This window comes from Haliotis rubra, unplaced genomic scaffold (assembly GCF_003918875.1).
Source record: "Haliotis rubra isolate DU_JTF1 unplaced genomic scaffold, ASM391887v1 Scf144, whole genome shotgun sequence".
NCBI lineage: Eukaryota > Metazoa > Mollusca > Gastropoda > Lepetellida > Haliotidae > Haliotis > Haliotis rubra.
The window spans coordinates 1,124,346-1,148,301 of NW_025765381.1; the positions used below are offsets into that span (position 1 = coordinate 1,124,346).

Sequence of the window (23,956 nt, forward strand, 5' to 3'; positions counted from 1 at the left end):
ATTTATCAACATAACGTGCAACAGACATCTTAACGTTCTACATTTCTATAAATATTTGGGTTATTTTCTGAGCTGTTTGATACAAAATGAAAGTGAACTACTAAACCCGATGCACGTGTCAATTGGAACAGTGCTACATACAGTCTTACCCTCGAAGATCCGGGTTAGAATTGGTCTTCAGTAACAACTGACGTTGATTTGTGATCATATGTGCGTCCTATCCTTAGTTTAGGTCCTTGAGTGAGTATGGTTTTACACTGCTTTTAGCAATATTCCAGCAATATCACACCAGAAATGGGCTTCATACTTTGTACCCATGTGAGGAATCGAACCTGGGCCTTCGGTGTGACGAGCGAACGCTTTAACCACTTGGCTACTCCACCGCCCCTTATAGTTTGGCATGAAATGCATGTGGACCCGCTTTTTGGTAAATATCACTTCATCCAATGATCCAGTGGATCTCAAACTGTGCAAGTGGATGTTTTGTCAGACAACCTAATCCACATTGTAAATCACCGATTTTATGCAAAAAGAGATAGAAATTAGATCAATGTTCAATTGAAAGTAAAAAGAATAATTTTATACTACTCACTACGAGTTGGTTCCTTCACAGAAACAATAAAGCTTCAAATTTGGCGCTCTCAAGACTATTTCTTCTCGCTGTAGAGCGGCAAGATGATAGCGTTGCCAATGGCAACGACAGACGACTGATGCTCGGGCAGGGACAGGTAACTTCTGTTTTGGAATACCACTAAAAATAACAGGTGTATTTGTCTCGCTGAACGTGTATGCCCGCGTTTTACTTTTCCCTGTTTGCTTATACTTAAATGTTGTCAGATAACATGCACGACAAGTAAGTATTCAATTTATTAGATACCATGGGAAAATGATTCATGTAAATGTAACATTGTAGCAGAATTATCTGACTGTGTTTTGGGGAAATTGTGAAAACCCTGCAGGCGAACCAAGTTTTCTTATTTGTGATTACCCGGGAATCGAAAATGCGTAACATAAGGAAAACTTAAGAACAACGACCAAACCACATCAACCACTCTTCCACGATATCGGACATTAATACAGCTATACATAAACTAGCAATATTAGGTAAGGGTCCGTTCATAATTTATGGTAAGGGTGGTGGGTGTGGTGTGATGTGTTTGGTGGTGATGATTTTTATTCAGAAGCAATTACAATGTAAATGAGCTCCCCTAAATTTACGTATGAAGTATGTGACACCCCCCACTGCATATGTACAAATTCAATGACCCCCCCCGTACATGTGAACAAATTGCTTAACCCCACCCCCTACTCCCGTGACCCCTAGCCATAAATTATAAACGGTCCCTAATACATACACATAAACTCAAAGAGACATACACACACATACAAAACCATACCATAAACTTTTTAAAGAATGTTTTCTTGAGGATTGAAGTGATAAAAACATATGACCCTTCGCTCCCGCAAACGTACGATATCACCTCAACAAATACGGAATGTTATTGTACCCACACCGACAAAGCTGGCAGGAACACTTCACCTTCAATAATTGTACATTTCTCTATTTTCAACAGAAATTATATATTCAAATTTTGATAATGAAAGTACTTGCGTATCACGTATATCTAAAACAAGAATTTGTGAGATTACTAACTGCATTAATATATATAAATCAAATGTGTGAAACACATAATGATCATTGATAATTTGATATATTGAAATATGGAATAAATACCGGTTCGTCAGTATCACTGAAGGAGTCACTGTCGTGTTGGGGAATAGAGGTAAATAAAAAATGTCCTATGGTACTTGTTGAAACGGATTTCTGTTAGTCATAATTAAGCCTCTATTCAAGCACTTTCAAGACCAGAGACCTTTAGTTAATACAGAAAAGAGGCGTTACGCATGTTCTCTCTGAGGAGTAAATATAGGATTGACAATTTGTCTATAACTGCTACATCTTAATATTTAACAGTACGAGAAATTCACAATGTTTAACTGTTGAACGTAATAGTTCTGCTCACATTGGAGTAAAGTAAAAAGGCATCTTCGTCCACGATATTTTCAAGATAATTAAAATCTGACCTTGGTGCTCTCGACTGCTAAACTTTGTTTTGATTAAAACGAGCTATGCGATTCCTCAGTTATTGCAATTAAACCTTACCTTTAAGTAGATGATACACTCTCGATAACAGGTCATAAAAACATCTTGCCAATTATATTAATATCACATTTGTATTGCTCATAACTTAAGTAAGTTCTTACCATATTTTACTATATACTTAATTCAGTCATAAATTGAGGTCATTGGTTATATCCGATGGCCCCTCTACCAACACACTCTAATAACAATGACAATGATTTAGAGTTATCTTTCCCTAACTTGGCGATGGACTTTGAGGAAGTGGACACGTTGATTTAACTTGAAACTAATGCATTGATTTTGTCTTTATTTGGCTGTGACAACTAGATCGAGAGCTGGTGCTGCACACACAGAGACACAATGTCCACGACCAAATGTGACGTCGTTGTCATCGGGGCTGGCATATCGGGAATGTCAGCTGCCTACCGCCTGAAAAAGAAGGACCAAAGTCTGCATGTTGTTGTCTTGGAGGCCAAAGGTTGTCCCTTAACTTTATATTGATGCTGTTGCACACAGATAATATGCAATTTCGTTTGTATGTAAGGGCGTCTATTTATAGAAGTAAACTTTACTCGTGTTCATTGAAATTGTGACCAGATAGTAAAATGAAATTCAACATTTTTCGCATGATCATACAATGTGCAGTTGTACTAAATAAAAACATCCTTTCAGTCAACATTGATTACAAATTATATCAGCGTGAGATGTCGACCTATTTTGCATGCCTCGCAGAGGATTTATGAATGTTTATCACAGTTCAACACTTTACAGATTATTAAACCAAGAAAGTTACCCTTGTTGAGGTTTGAAATGAACTGAGGCCTTCAAATGCTCAAAAACATGTCGATCTGCACATCTGAGAGAAAAAACACAGTGATGTTTACCTCCTATCATTAATTGTAAATTACTGTGAAATAGTTTTCTAGATAACAATGCATAACGTTGATAATATTTGTGGCTTTATGAAGTTTATTAATTTTTTAATGTATTTTATTTGCTTTTTGTTTCAATTCAGACCGAGTGGGTGGTCGAACGCAAACTGTTCCAATGAAGGCTGCCTCGGGGACTGACCACTGGGATGTCGGTGGTCAGTGGGTTGGAAGGTAAACACAGATTACCATATGATGAGTTTCCAGTTTTTGATCGATAAAGGGGCGGTGTAGCCGAGAGCCGCGGTGCGGTCCTATACAGTCAAGACATAACCCTGCATAGGGGTGATGGGGTTGCCTAGTGGTTAAAACATTCACTTGTCATGTGGAAGACCAGGGTTGGATTCCCATATGAGTACAAATGAAGCCCATGTGTATTGTGTGAGTAAATTAAATCTTTACACTATCACAAATTGTTATGATCAATATTATCGATACCACAATTTTCATATCTATAGACATTAACAATTTTTCCAATTGACGATATTTCCAATCAACGAACTCTTTAGCCAACCCAAGAAATCTGCCATCCTTACAAGGAAAGTTGGAAGGACATTTTATTACCCAAGTTATTACTATTACACTAGAGTTGTAGTTTAGGTATTACTGTAACTATTTAGTTGTGAGGGACATTGTTGTACAGATTTGTAATTACATGAGTTTCCACCCTTGGATAACAATCTGCTCTCAATGAATGATACATTTTCATACAAGTACAGTATGAATAATACACTGATCTATGTCAACTTTGAGAGTTTTGGATGCATATCAAATGCAAATGTCAGCGTTCGAAATACCTGCATGCCCGACCACCCGGGACAGGTTATTTTCAACATGGACTGTCAGATTCTCAAATTCACCCGCCCGAAGGTCGGGTTAAAATTTAGAGATGTATATGAAGATATTTTGTTGGCAGGTAAGTTTTGGTTAGGGCTGGCAAGTTTTACATCTAACCAGCCCTGTGGTCTGGCTGAAACTTTTGGGAGTTTCCTACCCTGCAAATATGCATAACTTGTAAGGGACTGTTCATAATTTATGGCAAGGGGGGATGATGATGATTTTTATGGAGGAGCATGTACAATGTGAGTGACCCCCCCTAAAATTTATGTACAAAGTCAGTGACACCCCCCCCCTGCATGTCATGTACAAAATCAATGACACCCCCTTCCTTCCAATATTTTAAGCATAAATTATTGATATTTTGTGTACAATATTGCTGACCCCTAGTACATGTGTACAAAATTGATGACTATCCCCCCAAAATAATTATTTTCTCTCTTCTCTCTCTCTCCCCCATAAATTTAAAAAAATAATAATAAATAAAATAAAATAAAAATAAATTATGAATGTCTGCTTGTATTCTCCAGGTGTCAGCCCCACATCATGGCGCTCGTGGAGGAACTCCAGCTCAAGGTCTACCCCCAGTTCCTCCAGGGTATCAAGTTCATGCAGCTCGCTGACCATAGCATCAGCTCTTACAAGTCTGATATCCCCCTCGCTGTCGGTCCTAGCACTCATTGATCTGCAGCGTTTCATGAACAAGGTAGAGTCACAGATTTTTTCAGATTTTTTAGATTCTGGAAGCATTTCTTGATTTAGCTTTTTACACCAGTGCAATCTGAAAAATGCAAGCTAGTATGTGTATGCACATGCACCAAGTGTATGTAAACAAAATCAAATTTGTGTCAGACAAATCCTTACTTATCCACAATCTTTGAACACTCTGTAACCTCATTAATTGATATCATGACTAAACATTTTTAGAGACTGAGCACTTCGTACAAACGTTGATGAAACAAAACCTTTTATATTATAGTTACTTGGCAAATACATATCACTTGAACTCCTGTAAGAAATGTAACATATGCTATATTTGGGATTACACTTTCTCAGTAAAGTACAGATTCTAGTACTTATGGGGGGTTGAGTCCTAGTGCTAGAATCTGTACTTTTTTATTGAGAAAGTGTAATCCCAAATATAATATATGTTACATTTGACCACTTTCTAAAAATGGCATTGTGTATTTCATTCCTGTAAGAAATATTCAGATATATAAGGAAGAAAATAATTATAATAATAAGAAAATTTATAACGCGCCTTTCCAAGCTTCATATCCTGCTCAAAGTGCACATGAGGATGCTTAAAGCACACAATCTGAATTTTTATTATCCCAGATAACCCAAGCTGCCTGTGAGGCGCTAGAAGGTTAATACTCATTTTTTCTGCTTGGTGAACAGAGGCAATATGGACGTGTAAATTTTCATTCTCAGTATGCTGTGTTTATGAAGATAAATTATGGACTTTGGGATGAAGGGGGAGGAAGAATGGTCATTGCAGCAGGGTGCTTAACATGGAGAATGACGTATCTGTAATTATTTAACCGAGCTATGTTATTACTGAAGTTATTGAACCTTTGTGAATTACTAGGGTAATTATTGTTTGAATGTGTAGGTGTGATATAGTTTACAACTAGCACATGTAATCAATTAAGCATACTGTGATACAGACATTGTTTACTTTGACAGTGTTTTTGTCTGGGGTATGTTTTATAGGTATTTATAATTGTGAGCCCTTTAATTTTTGATGAGTGAGGGAATGGGTTGACTCAAGCTCCATGTTGAACATATATATATAAACTTCATATTGGATGAAACCTTTAAGTGATGCAGTTCTTTGATGAATACCACTGACTTGGTGTTGTCAAATCAAGAAACGATCAATCTAGCTTCCATCCCATGGTCACTCGTGTCTTACTTGAAGGGAGGCAACTCCGCATAGTAAATTGTAGCACCCTAGACAACTGGGTGCAGTTGTACCAAAGTGAAGTTAACCCAGAGGTGATTTTATCTCACCTACTTTATCGTAGACTTACAACAGTTGCATCGCGAAAGTTGTTTTGTATAATAACATCCTTGGCTTCTTTACTGTTTTTTTAATTCATTAGTAATAGAGAGGATGATTATATGAATAGGTCTCGAGTTGAATTATTTTTTAAAATGTGTAAAAAATTAGATTAATGATGATTTTTATACTATTTGTTTACCAACACGTTGAGTGAGTGAGTTAGTTTAGGTTTACTCAGCAATATTCCAGCTCTGTGGCATCAGTCTGTAAATAATCGAGTCTGGACCAGACAATCCAGTGATTAACAGCATGAGCATCGATCTACGCAACTGGGATACGATGTCATGTGTGTCAACCAAGCCAGCGAGTCTGACCATCTGATCCCGTTAGTGGCCTCTTATGACAAGCATGGGTTACTGAAGATCAATTCTAACCCATATCTTCACAGGCTAATTTAATGAAGAAGATTTTTATACTATTTGTTTACATTTCCAACAGGTTGAGGACATGCGTAGAGAGGTGAATATGGAGGAACCCTGGTCTTGTCAACACGCTGCTGAGTGGGACGCCATGTCCGTGGATACCTTCCTGCAACAAACAATGTGGACAAAAGGTGGAACTGTTTTCATTTTTTCCACCTTTCTACAAATGACCTAAAGTAGAATCTTTCTTGTTTTATCTATTCATTTAGCCATAAAGGTGAGGAACAGTTATTTTTTTGAAAACCAATCCCAAAGGTTAAAATAATTCATGTTCATATTTACCCTATTGGGTTTTTTAAAAGTACATGTATATTTTGCCATAACCTGTCCCCTGCTTTGATAAAGCCCAGGTGAGACCTGTCTGTAAGTAAACTTTTTTAGCGCCGCATGCTAAGACCAGAACTGTACATGGTAGAAGTGTTGCGATTCGGTTCGGTTCATCGAAAATCGAATCGATAGATGTACGATTCGATCTCGATTTCAAATGCAACCATTTCGATTTGATTCATAAAGTAACTGAGAGTTTATTTCACTTGAAATCGGAAGAAATTATGTTGAAAATTCGCTGCTACAAGTGTGGCCAGTGAGAGGGTATTCTCCACTGCCGGAGACATTGTAAGTGCCCAGAGGGCATGTCTTTCAAGTGAAAATTCCTTGCACAGAACTAACAGTGACATTACAGTCAAATTTGACTTTGTCCTCAGCTTTGGTGAATCGAATCCACATTAATCGAATCGAATGAATTGAATCGATCGATAATCGCATTGAATCGAAGTGAGACTGAATCGTGACACATCTAGTACATGGCTGTATTTTTATCAGGATGTTATAAATTTGTTTTACAGAAATACACCAGTGAAAAAGGTTATGTAACTGTCTAGTAGCTGTTGTGAAAGGTTTGTTCCATGCAGTAACAACAAATGTAATTTGTTGTGCATGTTTTGGAAAAGTTACTCTTCTGTGCCATTCTTTGAAGTACCAAAGGGTTCTGATAATCTTGCATATGGTACCTCAAACCTCTTCTCTTTCAATGATTTAAGGCGTAATGGTGATTGATTGGGTTGAAGGCTTTCTGCTGATTTAGCAGAAAAGGTTAAAAGTCCAGATATTCTTTTATTTTCTTAAAATACATCATAATACTACAGATGACAGCGACACTGTTTATTGTTCACTAGGGAAGTCATGATACAGGGCCTCACGATACAATACATATCTCGATACTGAGGTCACGATACGCTATGTATCGCTATATATATTTCCGACATTTTGTACGTAACAAGCAGGCATTACCTGGATGGCAAGCTCATACCATAGCTGACCATGCAGTGACTGAACATGTTGGTAAAGATTACTAGAGTAAAGGAAGACTGAGATTCAGCCACACACATTTGTCTAGTCACATTTGATGTTCTGTATAACAAAATTACAAGAGAAAAATGTGTTAAGTTCAATTTTATTAATGACTTGTTTGTATTTAACTAAAAGTTATTTATAATTATATGAAATATTGGTGCAACATTAACATGATAATGTCAAAATATGAATCAATACTGAAACGAATGAATTGTGCATCGTATCGTGCAAAGCTTGCCGGGATATACCAGTGCAGTTCTGTTGTTCACTATGCCAGACTGACAGCTGAGCTTACTTCCAAATCATCATTATTTTGTTAAGTAGTCATATTTGTGATAACAGATACTTTTGCTTTGAGAATATTTGTGTCAAGTGAACATTTAATATTCATTCCTGTCATTACCTTTCATCATATCATGTAAATGTACATACATTGTGTATCTACTTTAAATATTTCAAGAGTTGGTAGCTCCATTTATTCACAGAATGCCTCTGTTTTAATTATTGTCTTTTTGGGGCTTACCTTAATTGCAAGTTAGTTTTGGTTACAATATCTGGCAGCTTAAGGCTTTATTAAGGCTCCTACTTGGTAAAGTGTTTCTCCAAGGGGCCAGGAAGGTTGAGGAGCTGATTTCTTTTTTCGCCGTTGCATCTTTGTAATCTTTAACGAATTATCCACACTGTGCTTTTGATCCTGTCGTGGAAATACTCCAAACATACGAAAGACAATGAGTAAGCTTGGAATGTCAATTTGAGCAGGAATGTGGGATTCCATTTTTAGTGATGGTTGATAATGTGGAGGCTTGTGTTTGGGTGAGGTTGTTGTATTTAAGCTAGACACTGTTTTGGGGGATCGTTTTCAAATCAGCATCTAAGATGAAGTAAAGTATGAAATTAACAGTGTGAGATAGGATAAGTAGTATATATGTGGAGTTTATTGTAAATTTACAGTTTAATAACAACAATAATATGTGATATGTTGCAGGTTTTCACAACAGGAGTTTTTAGTACATATGTATACTGGCTAGCATATTCTATTGAAAATATGTCTGAAAGTGACTTGGCGTTTTATATCACTGACTCACTCACTTACACAGGTGCAAAGGAAACAGTTGAAGCCGCTGGACGTTGCATGCTGGGAGTTGAGATGACACAAATATCGTTATTGTTCTACTTAATGTATGTCAGCGCTGCGTCGGATGGAATCAAGAACCTAGTTGAAGCGACAGAGTTCACAGCCCAGGAGTTTAAAATACAGGTACCCGATTCACTTAATGTAAGGAGTAACACAGAGACTGCATGGAACATGTTATGGCATAGTTAGATGATGACAGTGTGAACATAAGTTTACAGGAAACATGTTTGTGATGAAAGTGATGGTACTCATAATTTATAGTGTGGTTGGTCAAGTTTGGTCAGCTTTTACTGAAGCGTTATCTTTCCTTGCCTTTTTGTATTCATTATTGAGTGTTTCGTTTAATGATTTAAGAGTTCTAGATGAAAAGATATTCTGAATTTTGAAATGAATCAAATGGCTTGTCAGTTATTGTGAGATTGAATATGACTTCAAGTCAGCAATCACAAGGAAATCTTTTTAAAACAAATGTACCGAAAGATGTAATGCTGTAGAAACTTAAGACCAGGGTTTTGCAGGATGCATGATTCCTGCGTATTGGACGCAGGAATTTGATGATGTACCCCCAAACTAAAATCATGTGCGTCCATGTGGATGCAATATAATTTTCTTCTGGGAAAGAACTGTACGAATTTGTAATGATATCCCATATTAAAGTATAGACATTCTAATGATATTGGAAGTAACACATATTATAGCATAATCATTATCAAATGGTAAGCAACCATGACCATTGATTTCATGCAAACTGATGGACTCCCAATTTTTATAAATGGACTCTCCAAAAAACATAAACTGAGTCCCCAGGACTCCCAGTTTTGAAGAGCAATGTAAAACCCTGGTTAAGACACACGACTTTTCTAAAATGTGGCATGAAAAATTGTTAGTCATGACAGTGAGGACAATGCAAAACATGTTTCTTGATCAATAGTTTTGTGTGGTTATAAAAAATCTTCATCACTTTATTCACTTTACTTCCACATGAAGGTGACATTCCATGATAATATTGAAATACCATTCAAAGCACATTTGCATTCCTTTTTAGTAAAGTAGAGTTTGTATGTTGGGTTCAGTGAACGACTGAAGTTTGATAAGTGATCAATGGTATCGATATATTTCCTTCTTCAGGGTGGTACACAACAGATCTCTCAGCGGATGGTGTCTACTGTCGGGGCCATGAATGTTAACCTGGATCAGCCTGTATCTTCAATCATACAGGTAGGTGGACCAGTATCTTCTACCATACAGGTAGGTGGACCAGTATCTTCAGTCATACAGGTAGGTGGACCAGTATCCTCTATCAAACAGGTAGGTGGACCAGTATCCTCTATCATACAGGTAGGTGGACCAGTATCTTCTATCGTACAGGTAGGTGGACCAGTATCCTCTATCATTCAGGTAGGTGGACCAATATCCTCTATCATTCAGGTAGGTGGACCAATATCCTCTATCATTCATGCAGGTGGACCAATATCCTCTATCATACAGGTAGGTGGACCAGTATCTTCTATCGTACAGGTAGGTGGACAATTATCCTTTATCATACAGGTAGGTGTACCAGTATTCACAGCTATTTCATATCATACACGCCGGTGTCTCTGTTAGATACAGTCTGACTGGTGATTGGTCAGACTGCCCATGTTCACACCGGTGACTACAGGGCAACTGCAGATGTTTAGTAGTTGTCAGAGCTTAATATTGACGGGTTGCAATTGGGTCCCTGTGTACAGTCTAGGCTTCACTGTCTGATTGCATCTCGGGTACTAGGTAACATGTAAGTTTTCTTTTTGTGTGTTCACTCTTGGTTACACAGGCATGTATACTGTATAGTAACAAAAATCTTATTTTCGTTTGTTCAGTATAGGAATACAAGGGAAAACATGAAACTAACAGTTCATGTACCTGAATGCTTTTACTGTGTGTAACAAATTTCTTCTCAGATATGGATATGTTCAGAATGATGGGCTCTACATTCCTCCCCAACACACTTCAAGGACTGACTGACCACATACAATCAGTCCTGCTGCCTTATGTTTCAGAACGAGACAGGCGTGACTGTAAAGACTCTCCCCGGTCACAAGTACGAGTGTAAGAGGGTGATCTGTGCTGTTCCGCCCACAGCCATTGGTGAGTCGTCAGCATTGTTGGGTTGGGGCAGATGTGTCCTCTCAAAAGTTTCAAGCAATTTTGTTCAGAATCTTAACTTCCTTAAATCATGGATGAGTGAGTGAGTTTAATTTTACTGCGCACTGAGCAATATTCCAGCTATATGGCGGCGGTCTATAAATAATTGAGTCTGGACCAGAAAATCCAGTGATCAACAGCATGAGCATCGATGTATGCAATTGGGATACGATGACATGTGTCAACCCAGTCAGTGAGCCTGACCACCCGATCCCGTTAGTCGCCTGTTACGGCAAACATGGGTTACTGAAGATCAGTTCTAACCTGGATCTTCACGGGTCTCCTTAAATCATGAACAATTAGGCATATGTTTGCTGTGATGATATTCAAATTTGTAAGGTTACCATTTAAGCTACAAGAATGCCAGGTTACCATTTAAGCTACAAGAATGCCAGGTTACCATAGGGACTGTTGAGGCCTGGCAGCCTAAACAGAACACTGTTCAGAATCCTGAGATTTGCCAGCCTTGTCTAGACTTGATTGTTTACATGCCACCAGGATTATGGACTTGAGATATTTCTGACTTTGGGGTAATACTACAGAAATACACTCTAAATACTAATCTTACAGATGAAAGAATCAAACCAAAGATTTTGTTAAATTAACTAAACTTATGACCCAGCAGGTGCTTGGAACTGGATCTGCCTCCGATTCTCAGAGTCACCTAATGATGCCACTGGTCATTATGTTAGTGCTATGATTCTTTTTCCTGTGACCACTACAATATTTGGAACTCCCATTGACAGACTGGTGGTTTAGCAGTATGTCAATGATAATCATGGTAATTCTGTTGTTTGCACAGAACATTTTCATTCTCTACAGCTCACATCGACTTCCACCCACCACTGCCTGCCACAAAACAGGAACTGATGAGGAGGATGCCATTAGGGAACATGATCAAAGTCATCATTACATACAAGACAGTAAGAATCCATCATCAGTATAAGAGACAGGAGGGTAATCATACGTCAACAGTATAAGGTACAGGAGGGTTAGGATCCATCTACAATATAACACACAGGAGGGTTAGGATCCATCATCAGTATGAGGTACAGGAGAGTTAGGATCCATCAACAGTATGAGGTACAGGAGGGTTAGGATCCATCGACAGTATAAGGTACAGGAGGGTAGGATCCATCAACAGTATAAGGTCCAGGAGGATTAGGGTCCATCAACAGTATGAGGTACAGGAGGGTTAGGATCCATCAACAGTATAAGGTACAGGAGGGTTAGGATCCATCAACAGTATGAGGTACAGGAGGGTTAGGATCCATCAACAGTATGAGGTACTGGAGGGTTAGGATCCATCAACAGTAGGGTTAGGATCCATCAACAGTATGAGGTACAGGAGGGTTAGGATCCATCAACAGTATAAGGTCCAGGAGGGTTAGGATCCATCAACAGTATGAGGTACAGGAGGTTAGGATCCAATCAACAGGTAGGAGGGTTAGGATCCATCAACAGTATGAGGTACAGGAGGGTTAGGATCCATCAACAGTATGAGGTACAGGAGGGTTAGGATCCATCAACAGTATGAGGTACAGGAGGGTTAGGATCCATCAACAGTATGAGGTACAGGAGGGTTAGGATCCATCAACAGTATAGGTACAGGAGGGTTAGGATCCATCAACAGTATGAGGTACAGGAGGGTTAGGATCCATCAACAGTATAAGGTACAGGAGGGTTAGGATCCATCAACAGTATAAGGTACAGGAGGGTTAGGATCCATCAACAGTATGAGGTACTGGAGGGTTAGGATCCATCAGTATGAGGTACAGGAGGGTTAGGATCCATCAACAGTATGAGGTACAGGAGGGTTAGGATCCATCAACAGTATGAGGTACAGGAGGGTTAGGATCCATCAACAGTATGAGGTACAGGAGGGTTAGGATCCATCAACAGTATGAGGTAGAGGAGGGTTAGGATCCATCAACAGTATGAGGTACAGGAGGGTTAGGATGTCATTGCTACATAATAATTTAGAAATACCAAAGATAATCAGACGATTTTAGCAGGGGTTCTTCTATGTGCACATTATTTAAAATCATTTATTACAGTGTAAAACTATTCAAGAAATATCTTACAGTCTGTTCTCTTCCACAGGCCTTTTGGCGCGAGCAGGGCCAGTCTGGCGAAGCAGTGTCCAATGGTGGCCCATCACTGTTACCATCATGTGATTCAGGGCCACTGTGCGTCATTTACGATGCCACGTCTCCAAAAGGAAATCCGGCTCTTGTGGGTTTCCTTGGTGGATATCAAGCAATACAGTGGGCAGCAACCAGTGTGAGTACAGAAATACAAGAAACTATGCTATAAACACGTTTATAACAAACTGATGTATATAACATATTATTGTTTAGTCCTGGCTACTTCCTGTCTATTTTAGTTGAATGGGTATAACAACCTACTGTTATAATGAACTAAAATTAATTGTCCTTTTGAGTATGTTGTGTATTGTTTATAGGACTGTACGGTATTACCGGTATACCAGTATATCGCAATACGCTTTTCAAACGATACGAATATTTGAATATTTTTTCTGGGCCGGTCGGGTTTGCTCGTCTCACCGAAGACCAAGGTTCGATTCCCCACACGGGTACAATGTGTGAAACCCATTTCTGGTGTCCCCTGCCGTGATATTGCTGGAATATTGCTAAAAGCGGCATAAAACCCAGCCTACTCACTCACTCAATATTTTTTCTTAGAACTGGTCCACTGGGTAAAGAACGCATATGAAATTTTTGTGTTTATCTTTATGGTTTTAAGTATACTCAACACAGACTTTCATTCACAACAAATGTTTTCCTTCATTATTCAAGGACAAAAGGGCATAGTGTAATACTATAAATTGTATAAAGAAGAAAATAGAATCCCTGATTATGCATCCTAATTTTGAAAGTGCTGTTATCAGAACCATAACATATATGTTTTGGGACTAATGATGTAGAAAATAGGATTGACATGCACAATTAGTGTCACTCACTGTCAAACACTTAAGTTCCCAATATATATCGCACTACGTATCGCAATCGCAATACGGGTACCTGAATCGCAATATATTGTAATGCAACTTATTTGCCAGTACACAGACCTAACTGTTTACTGTACTTTGTAATTAGGGCTGGGACGAGTCCAAATTTTCTACCTGGGTTCCCCACCCCCTATTACCCTACCCGGATACCTGTTATGTTAATTCCTGACATCAAATTTGCAAGAAATGGAAATATATTCTTTAGCTCTGAGGCTTAAAGTTTTAGTTTTTCAATATTTTCACCATGTATTATATTCAAAAGAAATGACTGTAAAGTATGTCTAAATCTTTAAAGACAATACAACCTGTTAATCATGAAACGATAACATATTACATTGTGTTATCTATTAGTCACATGATCATAACAGGTCCAGGTATTGAGACGGGTACCCGGGTCCAACTCGTTACCCATCCGACCTGGGTATCAGCATTATCCGTCCCAGTCTTATTTGTAATACCATTTGCTGGAACCATCATGGCTGTATGATATACAGATTATACAGAAGGAGGTATGGGTAGAAAACATCCGCTCTGAAAACATTTCAACTGTGCAGCAGATGAACACATCAGGATGGCCTTTAATTGCTATTGCCTAGAAGGTATTCTAAATCAGTCTCCAGTAAACTATTACGTTCATTCAAAAATGAACTTGATAAAGTAAATTGTGTTCAAATAGGAAACTGGCTGGGAAGTTTCACTGACTGTAGGATGGGAGAAGTGGTACTTACTTCAATGATTGTATTTCAAATTTTATCAGAGACTTCTAAGTTTGGAATTTGATAATATAGGAAATATTTTCATACTGAAGAAATGGGAACATATACTTGATTACATTACATACCAATTGCTCACTATTGATGGTCTTTTTGTCTGATTTAGACAGTTGCTTCATGATATCATAATACCTAGAGCAATATGTTCCTGCTCGCCTGATGTGACAATGTACACTATAGACATCACAACATTATATTCACAGATCTAGTAATTCCAGTTGCTCATTCCATTGATGGCCTGTCAGATCTAGACATGCTTGCTTCATGATATACTGAGAGAAACAAATAAAGGGTTACAGGAAAATTTAAGCATTCCTTTAATATTTTCCAGTTTTCCTCACCAGCTTTGAAGTGAGAGAGTGAGTTTAGTTTTACGCCGCACTCAGCAATATTCCAGCTATATTGCGGTGGTCTGTAAATAATCGAGTCTGGACCAGACAATCCAGTTAACAACAACATGAGCATGGATCTGCGCAATTGGGAACCGATGACATGTGTCAAGCAAGTCAGCGAACCTGACCACCTGATCCAGTTAGTCTCCTCTTTCGACAAGCATGGGTTGCTGAAGATCAATATTCTACCCCGGACCTTCACGGATTCACCAGCTTTGAATAGCACAATGGTGATGAAAACTGGAAAATAATAAAGGAATGCTTGAATTTTCCTGTGATCCTTTATTTGTTTCTGTCAGTATATATCCAAACATTTGCATGTTATTGTTTAAGCCTTGCTACGTTTTCTATGGATATAAAGCTGACAACTAAGAACATTTATGTTACACAGGCGGAAGATCGGCAACACTGTGTGTTGCACCAACTGTCCTCATACTTTGGCAAATCGACGCTGGATGTGCTGGACTACCAGGAGAAGGACTGGAACCTGGAACCGTACACGAGGGGTGGGCCGGTCTGCTGTCTGGGAACTGGGGCCATGCGGTACTTTGCTGCTGGACTGAGGGAGCCAGTGAACAGGTGAGAAGGATAGGGGGCGGTCGGGTAGCCTAGTAGTTAAAGCGTAAGTTCGTCACGCCGAAGACCCGGGTTCGATTCCACACATGGATAGAATGTGTGAAGCCTATTTCTGGTGTTCCCATTTTCTTATATTGCTGGAATATTGCTAAAGCGGCGTAAAACCATACTCACTCACTCACACACTCACTCAGAAAGATACAGAGTTTCACCAGAGCATCTGTTATATCACATACATATGGTAAATCCAATAACTGGTCTGAGGCTTGTAGTAGCCGGGATCAATTTAGTGTAAGGAAATATAATACAAGGACGCATAAGGGTGCGATTATTTCATCGAATTCTATTGACAAAATAATGCGTAATTTTGATAACTATTTATGTGCACACTACCTGTTTCTTTTAATTGTTCAGATATCTGTATGAAGTCTGCCACTTAACACCGTTCTTCTTTCTATTAAATTAATACTTGATAATTAATCTTTTTATACCAATAATTGTATTTCACAGACACTGACAACAGTTGTTTCACAGTCCCAGAATTGCTTCATTTATCCTTGTATTTACCAAGCTTACTTCACTGCTGTAGCCCTCAATCAAGCAAGTCTAGTTTCCACACTGACATTTCATATATCACTGGGGCTGGTTTTCAATAAAATTGATTTGTTTGTTTTTATCCAAATCATATGTACAGTCCGTTTGAGTCAGAAACGGACTGATGAATTGCAAATTTGATCATTGTACAAAATTGCGACATAAATATATTTAGTACACGTTTATCATTTACTAATACCCAACAGCTTTCTTATATTTGAAAATTTTCTGGACTCCACCAAAAAGTTGTTTAAGAAACTATCATCTTTGAAAACGCAAAAGTTGTTATCTGTCGCGACGGGGTGAAACCGCAGAAACGGAACAGCCAGTCATGGCGGGGGATATCTAAAAATCTATCTGGATGAACACTGCCGCTGTTACAGGTCATTGGCTCCCTCCCTCTGCAAGGCATCTGCGTTCTGCTGTTTATTTTGTTGACAGTGACATAGACAGATTCTTTAATACAATGTGATTAGGTTGTCTGACAAAATATCCACTTGCACAGTTTGAGATCGATTGGGTCATTGGATGAAGAGATATGCACAAAAAAACGGGTCTACATGCATTTCATGCCAAACTACAGACGAAGTGACCACCCAGTCCACAATTTAGTTGACATAGGGTGTTTGGATTTTGTGTGACCCTTGATCCTCACATCTGTAAGTATTAATAAAATTACCAATACAATAATGATGTTTGTACCACCCATGTACCACTTTGTTCCAGAGTCCACTTTGCTGGCACGGAGACCGCAACTCAGTGGTGTGGCTACATGAGTGGAGCTGTGCAGGCCGGATACCGCGCCGCCATTGAAGTTCTGTCTCACATTCACCCTGACCTTGTGTCACAGGATGACCATGACCTTTATGCCACTCGGGTCCTGACCCCAAGTGTCAAGGCTAACATACCCTGGATAAAATTGACACTTTGTCTTGGAGCATGTGTTGCTGTGGGCATTGCTGCATCAAAAGAGGATCCATTTTGTCATGGATAAGTCAGAAGTGATATGTATCATTATGTTTGTAGTTTGTGCTATGATTGCTTTGCTGTAGCATGAGTAGTGTGTGTGAATCGGAGTTGGCAGCATGACTAAAAGGCTTGTCACATTTTTGTCACATTATTTCACCTGTAGTTGTAACAGTATTTGAACACTGACACCTGGTTAATCTGGAACCCTGTTATTTTGGAAACTTGCAGCATCCAACTACAACCACTGAAACTTGAGGCAAATATGTATTGCCCAAATCGATGCTCATGCTGTTGATCACTGGATTGTCTGGTCCAGACTCAATTATTTACAGACTGCCGCCATATTGCTGGAATATTGCTGAGTGTGGCATTAAACAACAAGCCAACTAACCAATAAAGTTTTGTTCGGTCTATTGTGCTCAACTAATAATACTCTATATGTCAATTCTACAATCCGCCCAGTGATGTCATTTTGATAAGGGACATTAGCAGAATGGTTGACTTGTTTTGGTTGAGGATGTTTTGCCAAAGATCAGAGCTGACAGAGTTACTATTGGTAATATTATTCCATGAAAATACTTGTTAAACCAAAATATCATGATGTTTTTACGGAGAAGTATTTCATCCAGGCCAACAGGTTTCTTGTGTACAATTATGCGACCGCCTGAACAAACCCCACAAGCAAAATTAATTCCAACTTTTAGACCATATCCACCTTAAAACAAGTCCCATTGAAATACATGCCACACCAACATCCACCCAATGTGCACATGCAAATATATATTGGAGGGTCAGTTTGTATTTACATATTTATTTTTATTTTTTTATGTTCATACCCAGTCAAAGGAGTCATGAGAGCTTGATTATATTTTACCATGTGCATTCAAAGTCACATCTTCCAATAAAATGGGCACATCACATTGCCTTTCTCTGGACAGATGCTGCATAAAACTAACAATGATTATATATGACCATCTGTTGCAAGACAATCAGACCATTGGAAAATGTTTTTCACTTGAAAACTATCGGAGGGTGAACTTTGGTTGAAAACAAGTGGAGTGATCCATTTCAATATTCAGACCAATGAAGGCTTCCATGTTGAATGTGCATGACCTTTTGTCTAACATTGGTCTGATTCCGTTTTAAACATTGTTAAGTGACATTTCAACGAAACCAAGACAAATATATTTACGAATCCAGCATTGTACTTATGGCCAACACGGGTGATTTTAACATATTATGTGATTGCGTGAAATAAGAAAAATATCAGGGAGTTTTAGTAATGGACAGGGAGTTACTTCCCTTCGTACACTGACCTGCTTATCAGTTTCAGGTCACTGGCATGGGTTCTCTGAACTGTTGGAAAGAACAGTCTCAACATTGTACCAGTGTTCACTTTCACTTGAACTTTTGTTCATGGAAAAATAAGCTCCCTTGTAATGGATTCATCTGTTTGTTGCCGAAGGCAGACTTGATAATTTTGTTGTTTTAATTAATATTCAATATTCAAATTTGCACCATTTAGCCATTGACAAAAATCTTCTCAGCAAGTGGTTTTCTTTTGTTCGTATTAATTACCCTGCAGCCTCAAGCTGCACATTGCTAGTTTGTTGACACAGTGTAGCTCAGGTTCAAGTGTGTCTTTGTGAAATAATCATGTGTCTTTGCACATTCATGTCGTACCCTGTCAATCGATAATCCTGCAGGTTTGGGTTTTTGTACGTTTTTGAATGTTTTTAGTATTTGAGGTGCTGTTGGTACCAAACATAGGCGCATCCAGGAATTTTCAAAGGGAGGGGGTTCGAACCCCTGAACCCCCACCCACCCCTTGATCCGCCCATGACCAAATGAATTATTGTGGCATCAAATACTTGGTTGCACCTGCTAATCTTGAAACTCACAATGATTTGCAGCTGAATTTATGGGAATGTAAGGAAATACTGACATCAGTGAATCTGATAAATGGTTTTAGGTACATCTCAGTTTCATTTTAATCTGTAATTTCACCATGAATCCAGTGACTGCTTCTGAATCCATGCAGGCAATGGTATATTGTGGTCTCAGTGATGGGATTATTCATGTATGTTCATGCAGTTTTTAAAGATTTAATGAATGTGTTTCACTGGAAAAACAGTGATAGTGCTACTTCCGTTGTTGAATGTACTGAAATGTACTTTCGAGATCAGCATTGTTTTGCCAATTCGTATCATGTTAGTGAAATTAGATTTATGAATTGTTTTATATGAATGTGTTTATATTATTATTGAGTGATTTGTGTCACAAATCACTGTATGGTTGTTTTAGTGGAATGTAATGCTCAATGACAGGAGCACAATATCCTGATCTTCATATTGAGAAATAGTGTTGCTGTTTGCAATATGCAATGTGTTTGAAAATGTAAGACCACCCACGTCACAGTAACATCTAGCTGAACAAATAGGCCTGAAACTTGGTATAAAATCTAGAGTCATACCTCATAAATATGTCTAATGATACTAAAACCCAGTCTAAGTAAACTAAGGCTCAGTATTATTCATTACACTGCTTTACTGAATAATGCTGAGCCTAAGTTTACTTAGACTGACTAAAACTTCACATGCTTGTTCAGGCCATCCTGTACAAATTCAACGACATTAGAGCAGACAATGACAACGTTATTTCCAGCTATTACTTAGCCATATTTTGTTCAAATAAAATGAAATTTGTACTCCCGTAGTTGTTGTGTTGTTCAACATGTAAATACAACTTTTGCTACAACACAAATCTTGACCTTGATTTAATCTTACTGATTAACTTTCGTATTTGTTAAGATTATTGTTGGGTTCAAACGTGTTTCTCAAATGCTTGAAATTGCCGGATCACCTGAATTGACATCGGTGTCAAGTCCTACTTTGTAAGTGCATGTATTTATGTAGAACACGCCATGCTGACATCAAGTCTTTGTTTACAACATAGACAACATGGCAACATGAACTATTTAATAATTCTGCTGATTTCTGTGAATGTTTGTGTGCTTCAGATTATTAATGTTATAAAGTGATCGAAGTGCTTCTGTTATTGATCCCCCCAAAAGGGGCGAGGGTGGTCAGGCTCGCTGACTTGGTTGACACATGTTATCATTTACCAGTTGCATAGATCGATGCTCATACTGTTGATCACTGGACTGTCTGGGCCAGACTTGATTAGGTACAGACCGCCACCGTATAACAGGAATATTGCTGAGTGTAGCTTTAAACAGCAAACAAACAGATTTTGTTTTTATCTAACTGTTTTTAAAATATTTACATTCCAAATTTGCCAGTGCCCTGCTTTGATAAGCCAATGGTGTATTTCTCTGTAAGTCATCGTTTTTAGAGCCTCATACATAGACCAGGGCCTCCTTTCACTAATGTGATCGTGAGTGAGTGAGTTTAGTTTTACGCTGCACTCGGCAATATTCCAGCTATATGGCGGCGGTCTGTAAATAATCGAGTCTGGACTACACAATCCGGTGACCAACAACATGAGCAGCATTTGTCAACCAAGTCAGCGAGCCTGACCACCCGATCCCGTTAGACGCCTCTTACGACAAGCATGGTTTACTGAATATCAATATTCTAACCCGGACATTTACGGGTCTGATCGTAAGTAACTATTAAAGGTAACCATAGTGCAATGTTAAAGAGTTAAGGTTAACCTTAGTTAAGGTTGCTTCGTGAAAGGAGCCCCAGAACTTTACTTTATTTGCTTCTGTTTATTACAGATTTGTTTAACAGAAACACAACAGAGAAAACAGTCGAGTAGCTGTTATCAAGAATTTGGCCAATACTACTTGATCAGTGACTTAATAATTACATTTGTTGTATATGTTTTTGAAATGTGACTCTTTTGGCATCCTTTTAAGTAGCCAGGGTGCATATTATGGTGCATATGGTTGATTAAAACTCTTCTCTTTCAATGATATAAAGCGTAATGGTGATTGATTGGGTTGAAGGCTTTCTGCTGATTTAGGGAACAATGCTCAGGACAGCGTTAAACAACAAACAAACCCACAAAAACAACAAACATGCAAGAGCGCAAGAACGCATATACTAAAACACAAAGACACACACGGAAATAGTGACTATTTGTTGAAAGCCTTTTCGTCTCTGAGGTTTCATATCTTGTATAACTGATGGCGAAACTCCTTGGTTTTGGAAACTGAAACCTACTGCCCGACATGTCCGGTATTTGTATGTAGTGCTCTGGTCATATATACTGAGTCAAAAAAAGAAACTTCACATTCTTTCTTCAGGGCACTATAAAAGAACAAGACATGGTAACATGGTTAAATTGTTATTATTTCATTGCTGAGATCTGTGTGATGTACTCGATACACTGACAGTGTCATAATCAGTTCCATTAGGCTACACCGCCGTTCCAAAACATGGGTATACAGAATGTCAAGTCACAAGAATAAAAATGCGAAATGTCTCAGTTCAATATCGTGTATGGCCGCCCCGCGCATTCACCACTGCCAAACACCGTCTCCTCATCGACTGTCTGATGCTTGCGAACACGTAGTTGGGGATTCTGCGCCATTGCTCTTGCAAGGCAGCGCCAAGTTCCTGCAAATTCTGAGGATGGTTCCTGAGACCACGAAGCCTTCTCCCAAGTGCATCCCAAACGTGCTCTTTTGGATTAAGGTCAGGGGACCTCGATGGCCAGTCCATGACGTTGATTCTAGCGTTTTGAAGGACATTTCGTGTCAACATCGCGGTATGCGGCCGAGCATTATCATGCTGGAACTGTAGAGCTGGGCCATGAGCCGCCATGAAAGGAACGAGTTCAGGGGTGAGCACCTGGTCGCGGTGAGCAGCAGCTGTGAGGTTTCAACGGATGACCAGAAGTCGGGAACGGTTGTTCCCACAGAAAGCACCCCACACCATGCAACTTCCGCCCCCGAATCTGTCGACTTCCTGTACACAACATTGGGCATACCGTTCACGACGTCGTCTCCAGACTCTATGCCTGCCGTCCGCGAATCCGAGGGTAAACCTGGATTCATCGCTAAAGACGACTCGATTCCAGTCTCTCTGGGTCCATCGGAGGTGACGTTGGGCCCACAGCAGACGTTGACGTTGATGAAACAGCGTCAATATTGGCCCACGATATGGACATCGAGAATGGAGATTGGCAGCCCGCAACCGATTTCGAATGGTCTGTGAGGACAGTCGACCTCTAAACATCTCAGCCCTGGTTCGTGTAGCTGGCAGAAATCTGTCACGTAGGTGACGTAGGACGATTTGACGGTCTTCTGCTCGTGACGTCACACGTGGACGACCCGACCTTGGGCGATCAGAAGTGGTGCCAGTTTGTTGTAGACGACCTCGCAAGTCATACACGGTACGACGGCTGCATCCCATTGCTCTTGCGACGTCAATAACTGATCTTCCCGCTTGCAACATGCCAACGGCACGTTCACGTTGCACATTTGACAATCGTGGCATTCAAGTACCGTTAGAACTGTGGTTTAAAAGTGTTTTTCAATTCTTGAGGCCAATGCAAAAACGTGCATACGAAGAAAACTTCGATGCGAAGATCACGTGATCGACTGCACGTGCAAAACCTGATTTGGCACTAACGTCATTTGCACGACGAATGGATGGGTTTGAGTGGGTTTTGCTAACGTTTTTCTAGAGTCGAAAGATAGGGATCCCATTTCGGATACATAGATGTATCATCAGAGAAAATTATTCATTATTTTTCAAATTACATTTTGTGAAGTTTCTTTTTTGACTCAGTATATTAAAAGCCATTAAAAACGCAATTGGTATTTGTTGTCATGGAACTTTCAAAAGTTCTATTGAAGATTTTTTTCCTGCGATACAGAGGATGTAGGGATAAAAGACTGTTATTCTGGCCCATATTGAGTTCGAGTCCCCGAGCATTCCTCTTAAATGAACTTTGATGCTTAAAACTGAACCTTTGACATTTCTCGTAAACACAACCACATTCGTGAAACACGTTGTGCACGTGCATTACCTGCACCCAGGCCCTTCAAAAGCACAAGGAATTGTGAAACTCGATCACTTTGAGAAAATGACACGCTTGACACAAGACGGAAGGAATCAGGCTATCGGTATGGTCAGCCAAGGTGCTTCAGATTTGATGATAACCAGGCACTTTAATGTGCATCCATCCACTGTTGGTCGACTCAGACAACGTTTTCGGGCCACCGGAAGTTTTGCTGATCGTTCGCAACCTGGGGCACCACCTGTGACGACAGCTCGCCAGGACCGCAATATCTGAGTTTCACACTTGCGAAATCGGTTCCAAACAGCTGCTGATACACGGGACAAGACAACGTCATGTCAGCGCCAAAACGGTGCGAAGACGCCTTGCTGCTTTCAACATCCGGTCTCGTCGCCCGTACCGTGGTCCAACCTTATTGCATCACCACAGACTGGCCAGATAGCGATGGGCACCTAATGGGGCCAATCTTGGCAACAGTCCTTGGCGAGATGTCATTTTTTCAGATGAATCCAGGTTTAACGTATCTTTTGCAGATGGACGTCAACGGATCTATCGA

The 23,956-nt window shown here is 39.4% G+C and overlaps 1 protein-coding gene across 1 annotated transcript; it reads left to right on the forward strand.

Annotated features, from left to right (window-relative positions):
• The first annotated feature begins 2,372 nt into the window (after positions 1-2,372).
• Positions 2,373-20,456, forward strand: LOC124269338 (probable flavin-containing monoamine oxidase A). The gene is given in 12 exon segments (XM_046704352.1): positions 2,373-2,621; positions 3,159-3,246; positions 4,440-4,563; positions 4,565-4,615; positions 6,416-6,530; positions 8,850-9,010; positions 10,016-10,105; positions 10,927-11,014; positions 11,894-11,994; positions 13,175-13,354; positions 15,659-15,846; positions 17,164-20,456. Coding segments are annotated over 12 exon segments (1,572 nt in total). The 5' UTR covers positions 2,373-2,503; the 3' UTR covers positions 17,432-20,456.
• The last annotated feature ends 3,500 nt before the right edge of the window (positions 20,457-23,956 follow it).